The following is a 9,533-nucleotide window of genomic DNA, read 5'->3' as shown; positions in this document are numbered from 1 at the left end:
CCGGTTTATTGGGGAATTAGTTGTCGCCGGCCACCGTGGGGCCGGTGACCGTTTTTACCAAGTTTATGGTAGTGGACACTAACTCGCAATACAACGCGATCCTGGGAAGAAAGTGGATTCATGAGATGAAGGCATTCCCCTCTACTTATTACCAGGTGATCCATTTCCCGACGAATGGGGGAATGTACGAGATAAGGGGTGATCAGGTCGCGGCTTAGAACCTCCACCAGGTAATAGCGAGGGATCTTGTCCACGTACCTTGTGGTGAGGCACCGGAGATAGGGGACAAGCTAGCATAGCAATTACAGACCGCGGCCAAAGAAAAGAGGCTACTTGTCGGGGGCAAGACAATGGATGAGATTGAGGTTGTGAACATCGGAGTGTCCGAGGAGGAGAAGTTTGTGAATGTGGGGGCAAGCTTGTCGAAGAATTGGAAAGCGAGACTGATTGCCTTGTTGGCTGAAAACAGCGATGTATTTGCATGGATGATCGAGGATCTGGTGGGATTGGACTCGGAGTTCGCGTGTCACAGATTGCATATGCGGGAAGGGGCCCGCCCAATCCAGCATAAAATGAGGGGTATGAAACCACAGTATGTGCAAGGAATTCAAGAGGAGGTAAAGAAACTTAAGGATGCGGGTATCATCCACGAATGCAACTGAATGGCTGTCGAGTGTGGTAGTAGTGCCTAAAAAGAATGGAAAAGTAAGAATGTGCGTGGATTTCACGGACGTCAACAAGGAATGTTCGAAGGATTGTTACCCGATGCTGCGGATAAATGAGTTGGTGGATCATACTGCAGAGTATAAGTTCTTCTCATTCATGGACGCGTCGATGGGCTACAATCAAGTGATGATGTACGACCTAGATCAAGAGAAGACGGCGTTCATAGTGGAAGGAGGAACGTACTGTTACACCAGGATGCCCTTCGGTTTGAAGAATGCGGGGACAACATTTCAAAGAGTAGGGGAGAAGATGTTTGAAAGTAAGATCAGAAAGCGAATGGAAATTTATATAGACGACATGGTGGAGAAGAGTATGACTGAAGACGAGCATTTGGCGGGACTAAAGGAGACATTCTCTATACAACGGAGGCACAAAATGATGTTGAATCCAGAAAAGTGTAGACATCCGGGAAGTTCCTGGATAGTCAAGTACCGCGGAATAGAAGCCAACCCAGATCAAATAAGGGCATTGTTGGAAATGCCCTCTCTGCAGAACGTGAAGGAGGTTCAACGGCTGGCCGGTAGGGTCGCGACACTCAATAGGTTCATATCTAAGTCCTCAGATAAGTGCCGACCCTTGTACTTGCTATTGAGAAGGACGACTGACTTTCAGTGGACCGAGGCATGTGAAAAGGCTTTCCAGGAGTTGAAAGAATACTTAGGCAGGGCCCGATCCCTGCCGCCGGTCAAGGCGGGGAGAAGTTGTACTTATACCTGGGGGTGTCGGAGGGCGCAATCAGTTTAGTGTTGATCAGAATAGTGGACAAGGCAGAAAGACCGGTGTACTTCCAAAGCAAAACGATGTTGGACGCCGAAACGAGATATAGTAAGATTGAGAAGTATGCCTTGGCTCTGGTCTTCTCGGCACTCAAGTTGAAACCCTATTTTGACGCTCATTCAATGGTAGTGGTGACCAACCTGCCGCTCAAACAGGCATTAAAGGCAGAGAAGTCGGGGAGAATGTTGAAATGGGTCGGTGGCCGAGCTCAGATGACATTGAAAGTACCAAACCGTAACCGCAGAGAGAAGGCCCGTGCAATGGCGGATTTATGGTCGATTTCCCACCGAGGACCCCACATGGGGAGGAGATGGTCATGGAACAGAGGCAAACCCAACCAAGACCCCCGACCCGCGGGACATGCGAAAACGGATGGAGGGTCTTCGCAGACGAGTCCGCTTACTAACACAGGTAATGGGATTAGGGTGGTACTGGTCACCCCCGATAATACTCGCCTGGAGTTGTCAATGAAACTGGGGTTCGCTGCTTCGAATAATGAATCGGAATATGAGGCGGTGATAGCAGGGTTAGACTTGGCCGACCCACAGGCGCATGGGAGCCGGTGAGTATATTCTGATTCGAACTTGGTGGTAAGTCAGGTCAATGGGGGGTTCGCGGCCCGATGTCCTAGGATGGGTGCTAAGTAAACCAAGCACTGCAGAGGACCAGGGGGTGTGGTCAGTCACTGAGCAAGAGCCCGGGTGGGTGGAGTCCATCAAAAGTTACCTTTACAGGATAGAAATAGAAGACAAGGGGAAAGGAGGAGAATGGAACGAGAGGTCACGGAGATATACGCTCGCTAGATGGTGAATTATATTGGCGGAGTGTCAGTGGACCACTCCTGAAATGCCTGGGACCACAGAAGGTGCAAGAGGTATTGGGTGAGGTTCACGAAGGAGATTGTGGAAGTCATTCGGTGGGAAGGACAACTACTTATCGGCTGCTATCACAGGGGTACTTTTGGCCTCACATGAAGAGGGACGCTCTTGAGTATGCCAAGAAATGCCAAATCTTTGCACCACTGATACATGCTCATGCAGAACCACTGCACAAAGTTCTCAGCCTATGGTCGTTTGCTATGTAGGCGTTGGATGTCGTCGGACCTTTGCCTATGGCCAACGGGAAAAGGAGGTTTATGCTAGCCGTGACCGATTACTTTACGAAATGGGTTGAGGGTGTGGCTCTGCAGTAGGTGAAAGAGGAACAAAAATTCTTGTGGGAGAATATAATATACAAGTTTGGGCTGTCGCATACCATTATCATGGACAATGGAACTCAGTTCACAGGGGGGAAAGGTGAGAGCCTTCCTCCAAGCCTTCAAAGTGAAGCAAAGTTTTTCTTCCCCTTACAATCCAGAGGGGAATGGTCAGGCAGAGTCCTCCAACAAAGTGATCATGGATAACCTAAAGAAAAAGCTGGAGGAATGCAAGGGATGTTGGGTAGATGAGTTGCACCGTGTACTGTGGGCGTATCGCACGACACCGCGAACATCTACAAGGGAATCCCCATTCGCGATGGCTTATGGGGTAGAGGCAGTGATCCCTGTGGAGATGATGGCATCGACAACTAGAACCAGAGATGTGGAAGCGGGGATTAATGAGAAAATATTGGCGGGGGAGTTGAACCTTACAGAGGAAAGAAGGGACACCGCTCGCATCAAACTGAAAGAATACCACAGGAGGCTGCAGAGACAGTACAACAAACGTGTGAAGCCACGGAAGTTCATGGTTGGTGACCGAGTGCTTCCGAATCTGCCAAGGAGGAGACAGACGGGAAGGTAGGTCCCAACTGGGAGGGACCTTATACCATGGTGGAGGCTGGGACGTCAGGAACCTACAAGTTGCAAACTGCGCTAGGGAAGGACATCAAGCGGCCGTGGAACATCCGGATGTTGAAGAAATTCCATGAGTAACTTAGTCATTAGTTTATCTTTGTTGTGTTCAAAATTAAAGAAAAGTGTATTTGCTTCATCTGCGCTTTGTAATGATGTTTTGAATTAGCTAATATGTCAATGAAAGTAATAGCAATCTTCATTCATCCGATGTATGGATATTCGCTTATCGCGGGTTTAGGCCAAAGGCGCCAGACGGTAATTCCGTGAAAAGCAACTGGTGGCCCAATCGAAAGTGGCCCGGCATACCGCGGCCCTTAGCCGCCCACGGTCAACTTGGGGCACGCCGAGTGGCCCGGCATACCTACCGCCCTCAACATCTCTAAGATCAAGTTGGGGGCACGGGCATGCTCACCCCCCTCAACATCTCCACGGTCAACTTGGGGGCTACCGAAAGGGCCCGGCATACCTCAAGCAGCCCCTCAACATCGCCGAGGCCAACTTTGGGGCATCGCCGAGTGGCCCGCATGTTCACCGCCCTCAACATCTCCACGGTCAACTTGGGGGCACGCTGAGTGGCCCTGCATACTCGCCGCCCCTCAACATCTCCAAGGCCAACTTGGGGGCACGCTGAGTGGCCCTCAACATCTCCAAGGCCAACTTGGGGGCACGCTGAGTGGCCCGGGCATGCTCAGCGTCCTCAACATCTCCATGGCCAACTTGAGGGTGCGCTGAGTGGCCCGGGCATGCTCAGCGGTCCTCAACATCTCCAAGGTCACCTGGGGGGGCACGCTGAGTGGCCCAGGCATGCTCAACGGCCCTCAACATCTCCAAGGTCAACTTGGGGGCACACTGAGTGGCCCGGGCATGCTCAGCGGCCATCAACATCTCCATGGTCAACTTGGGGGAACACTGAGTGGCCCAGGCATGCTTGGCTGCCCTCAACCTCTCCATGGTCCACTTGGGGGTGCGCTGAGTGGCCCGGGCATACTCAGCGGCCCTCAACATCGCCAAGGCCAACTTGGGGGCACGCTGAATGGCCTGGGCTTGCTCAGCGGCCCTCAACGCCTCGAGGGTAGCATTAAATAAAGGGTTATGTCAGGCAAACAAAAATTCAATGCAAAGGAGTCAACAAGTGCAGAAATAAAGGCGCTCGGTACGCAAGAAGAGATATATCTATCACCTAGTTAATTAGGTGCAAAGTGTTTTACTAGAAACGCATTCGTCCATGGCTTGCTGGGACTACCCAGAAATCCAATCCCGCAAGTTGTAACAAAAAGAAATTGAATTCGTAGAAGTACATGACCAGAAAGATAAACAGTTAAAGCTGAACACAAGCAAGTGTCACTGGGGGTCCTCCGAGGCATCCACCGGGCGGTCGATCCTCCTCTCGCCTTCGGTGACTTCATCCACATATATAGGGGAGGATGACACCCCAGTTGGACAAATGCCCTCGTGGTCCGTGAGAGGGAGAAGCGACCGCGGAGTCGGGAGGGGCAGTGGCCGGTGGTTAGTCAAGAAGAAGACGTCCAATTATGGTAAGGGCTTCTAGCTGCTGCCTCAGCTCCCTGCTATCTTTTTAGAGGCCAAAGTTTTGAAATGTTCTGCGGCATCCTTCAGTGATTGTTCAAGGTCTTTCTTAGCTGCGGCCCTATCCGATTCCCTCTGTCGCTCCAACTGAGAGGTGACGCCAGCCACATAATCTTGATGCGCTTGTTCTTCACGCTGGAGCTCCTTGTGGTGTTTGAGGGCTGAAAGACGGGCATCATCTCTCTCGGCCTCCATTTTTGCATACTTGGCCTTCCATCCTGCGGCCCGTGGATTTCCGCCTTCATCGTCTCAAGGGCATCCAGGGTGTTGGTAAGACCGCGGATAACATAGCCCACATCAAGGCTCAGCTGGAAAAGGGAACAAAATTAGGGAGAAGTAAGTATTAAAGGAGAAAAGGGGAAAAGGGGGGCATACCCTCTCCCATCCAGTATAGATCACAGCCCTGTGGGAGGCAAAGGAGCCGGAGTCCCCGTAAGCTTGGTCCCGCGGGAGATCGGAGCTGAAGAATAGGGAGGCAGTACTGCAGGGTTGTCTAGCGAGGAGTCCCTTGTTGTGATGTCGCAGTCCCTAGCCTTAAATTGAGGGTGCCATAGTTCGACTGGCCCCAAAGGCAGGGGACCAATGGGGATGGCCTCTTTCCCAGGATGGCGTAAGGGGGCAACTGGCCGCGGTGAAGCTGACCGAGAAGTAGCGGGCTTCAAGGTTGAAGCGGTGATCTTGGCCTTCTTGGCAGGAGGACCCTTGGCCGTGGTGTTGGAGGGAGCCTCACCCTCATAATCACTCTCCCAAAGCTTAAGTTTGGAGACGTCCATGTTGGCAATAGGAGCAAAGTCGTCCTCCCAATCAGCTATGGAATAATAGGATCGTGGAGCAGGGCCAAGAATTGGCGCTGGGGAACCAACAGGGGCCTTCCGAGTCTGAGAAGCTGCGGCCTTTCGCGCGAGGGCTTGACTGTGAGATATTTTGGTGGTGAACCCAAAAGACCGATAGACCGGGCGCTTGCGTCGCCGGCTTTTAGGTGGAGAGAGTTTGGGTTTCCTCTCTTTGGGCGGTGGAAGAAGGTACAAAGGACCGCGGTACTTTCCGATATCTTTAAGGAAAGGGTCTAGAAGGAGCGGGCTGCCCTTGTCTGGGTCAATGCCAAGGATGGTGCACTGGCTGTCTCCTAAGCCACGGAGTCTGTCAAAAATTTCAAAGGAAACGCCAGCGTACACGTGGGAGTGCGAGTCCGGGGCCCAACCTGAAACATAGAAGAATAAACTGGTTAAGAAGGGTATCACCTTAAGGGCAAACACAGCAACTAACTAAACTCACCGTGATCAATGAAATGGGAGTGTCTAAGGGACAGCTCTGGAGGGAGATCCGTAGAAAGGAAATTCTCGGACATATACATTGGGTAGTGGTGCCACACCTTGTCAAAGGTGGTGACACGGATAACAAAGGACTTCTTCTGTGGGCGCACGCAAAACGATTGATATCCTATACTCCCCATCTTGGTGCTCTTTTTTATGAAGTAATGAGCCGTGATATCATGCAGGCCAATCCGCGGAGTATCCGTTCTGTTGTAATAGTTGGCGGCATACATGATGCGACAGAAGTTGCCAATGCTTTGACACGGCGGGATGTTGAAGTGATTGCAGACTTCAGCGTCCAGTAAGGATAGGGGGAAGCAGAGCCCAGCGGCGATTTGCCCCACAGTAGCTACTAAGCATCCGGGCCGCGACGGAACCAGGTGGGGAAAGTGGGTGATGCCTGGTACGTGCTCTAACACCACGTCTCCCAGGATGCCATATGCGGCTTGAACGGCGGCCAAGTTGGGCCTCCGATAATGAGAAGGCTGGGGAGGGAGCATTGAGGGTCTCCTCGAGGTAGAAGGGGCTGGGGATGAGAGAGTAGTCCCCGGTTAAGGGACTCCGACCGGGTCCGCGCTGGTCCAAAATTCGGTTCAGATTGCGCGCGTGGAGTCGGCAAACTGAGGAAGAAGCCCTAGATCTTCCAGATCTGGTAGCGGAGGAGCCACTAGAATGGGAGTCCGACATGGCAGTGACCAGTGTGTAATGGTGAGTTGGGTTTGGGATCGCAAAGAGCACACAAGGGCAAAGGAAGTGAACAGAGGGGGGGAAATAAACACGTGTAGCAAAAGGAAAAAAAAAACACCTATAAACGAAAAGAGAGAAGAGGAAAGCACAAACCTGATGAGGGAGAAGCTGAACCAGATGATGATCTACGATGGAGCGAGAGCAAGAGAGAGATGCAAACCGTACTCAAGAAAAGAAAAGGAAAGAAGGAGGTGGATGGCTTAGGGGCTCTGAGTAAAATGGGAGATGATTCCATGAGGAGCTAGAGAGGAAAGGTTGGAAGTGGGAAAGACAAAGGGGGAGCAAAGAGTTTTATTTTAGGCGGGATTCGAAGAGGCAGGGGTAGAATTGTAAAAAACATGGAAAAAGTGAGCCACACGGGGAAAGACACGTGTTCGCACAAAACTCGAGGAGGCAAAGGCGGTGGCGCTTGCGAGGAGAGACGTGCTATGAGACACGTGTTCGGTGACACAAGGTTCAAAGCGAGCGTGGGAGCAGCGATGTCAGATGAAATGATGCTTCGAGGAGGCGGCGGCAGTCCTAGGATAGACGTAACCTCGCGGGTTTAGTTGGCAAGTCTCGCCCGCTGACCCGCGGATCCGAAAGGTCGGGGCATCCATCCGTTAGCCCGATTTTGTGGACGACCGAGGTGGCATGCTCGCTGGTCAGAAGTAAGATAAGATAGTAGAGGCGCGAAGCACCGGATCATGTCCGCGGCACCCTAAAAAGGGACAGACCGTACAGGAGCATGTGAGAAAAAGTGTGGTCATAGTCAAAGAAGAGACAACTTAGTAGAGAAGTAATAAGCACCCAAAACTGTAATATTAAACCCCGAGAGACATAGTATTTTTGTCAAATATGTGTTTAATAATCATGTAATAAATATATTTTTGTATTTTTGCAGGTTTTCGTAGTTAACGTGAATATAATGATAAAACATGCATCAAAGTACAAGAATACTGGAATATCTGAAGTCTTCCCACTCATCCCAGTGAAGCCCAACAAAGCCTGACTAGAGCCAAAGTTTCCAAAATAACAAAACCAAATTAAAAACGGGTCCACATATAAAGAAGCAAAGAAACTCCGGCTCACATCCGATAAATCCGGATGCCGATATTGGCTAGTGAACCGCCAGAGCGACGAGGCGACAAACTCTACGCGAAAGACGAAAAGTTGTAAAACGCCAAAAATCGGTCGCATACCGGACACACCACGTGGACCCACTCATGGGGCCCAAAGGCATGATGAATCAAAGCATAGGCGGGGGAAAGTGATTGTCACAATTTTGTGCCACCTCGCAATATGAAAGACAATGCACCAATTCAATGTTTGAATTGAATTGGGGAAAAAGACAAAACAAAACTTAATGTTTGGTTTGATATGGAGCAACAAGACAAAAATTAAAGGAAACAAGTTCGAGACAAAACTTTGTATTCCAAAGTTTTGAATGTCTCAAATTAACTAAAAGACAAAACCCAATAAAATTCCTTCAATATTCCTGCTTCAGCATTTTTATGCTTTAGGTTCCACTCAGTAGTTAGTTAGCTTTCATTCCAGCACTTTACATTCCGTCATTTTCGCTTCCAGCAATTTAAATACTGTAAGTTATTTCTTCTTAATAAAAATCATTTCTTTTCAAGTTTAATTCATGTTCTGCATTTATTTATTTAATATATACAACAAGTTTAATTATTCCTTCAATGACCATAAGCTAATCCCCCCCGAATGTCTAATCTACAACAAGTTTAATTATTTTGGGACCGGATGTCTAATCTACACCTAATTCCTAAGTAGTGATTCTAAAACATTAAAGTGTCAATCCAGATTCTCACACGAGCAGCATAACCCTCCCCCTGAGATGTTTGAGATGTGCGCGTTTCGCTAGGGATCGATACTCAACGTCGTCTCGGGTTTGTCTATGAACTCGAGACGAATTAGAGATGTAGTGATGTGGTAATATAAACTGTTAAAAAATGATTCTTGCATGAGTATGATTAACCCTCTCCCTGTTTCTCTATCTTTGTTTATTTACATCGAAATCACCGTTAGTAATTTACATTATTTATATTACCGTTTATTTAATTAAACCAACTAAAAAACCTAAAATCCTACTCACCAAAAGTTGTAATTCTAGTTGTGAACCTTCCCGAGTCCTAAGGTTTGGACGATCCCTTACTCGACCTATCCTACCAAACCCACGTGAGTAAGGTAACTTGACTAAACGGACGACTATACAGACTTTGGACTTTGGTCTTCGGACTTCGGACTGTGGACTTCGGACTTAAGTATAAAACCAAAACGTGAATTTAACGTTTATCAAGAAAGAACGGGGGGTACAGCAGCAAGGCCGCGGAACCCTAAGAGGACAGGTGTTCTAGTGTGGACCAGAGGATGGGAGGGAGATCAACGGATAGGAAAGAAGGGAGAAGGATATAAATAGGAACAATAGAGCGAAAGAGAGGAGGGAGGAAAAGAGAGAGAGAGAGAGAGAGAGAGAGAGAGAGAGAGAGAGGGAGAGAATATTAGGACATTGGATCTTAGAGATTGTAATTTGTGTTCATACAACAACT

At 49.3% G+C, this 9,533-nt stretch overlaps 1 protein-coding gene across 1 annotated transcript; it reads left to right on the top strand.

Annotated features, from left to right (window-relative positions):
* Positions 1–2,771: 2,771 nt before the first annotated feature.
* Positions 2,772–3,284, top strand: LOC147483387 (uncharacterized). The gene has a single exon (XM_086579546.1). The coding sequence runs from the start codon at positions 2,772–2,774 to the stop codon at positions 3,282–3,284; it is 513 nt and encodes a 170-aa protein (XP_086435672.1).
* The last annotated feature ends 6,249 nt before the right edge of the window (positions 3,285–9,533 follow it).

Source organism: Coptis chinensis, chromosome 8, assembly GCF_015680905.1.
Source record: "Coptis chinensis isolate HL-2020 chromosome 8, ASM1568090v1, whole genome shotgun sequence".
Lineage (NCBI taxonomy): Eukaryota > Viridiplantae > Streptophyta > Magnoliopsida > Ranunculales > Ranunculaceae > Coptis > Coptis chinensis.
The sequence above is the reverse complement of the archived record's forward strand: the minus strand, read 5'-3'. Positions and strand labels throughout refer to the sequence as shown.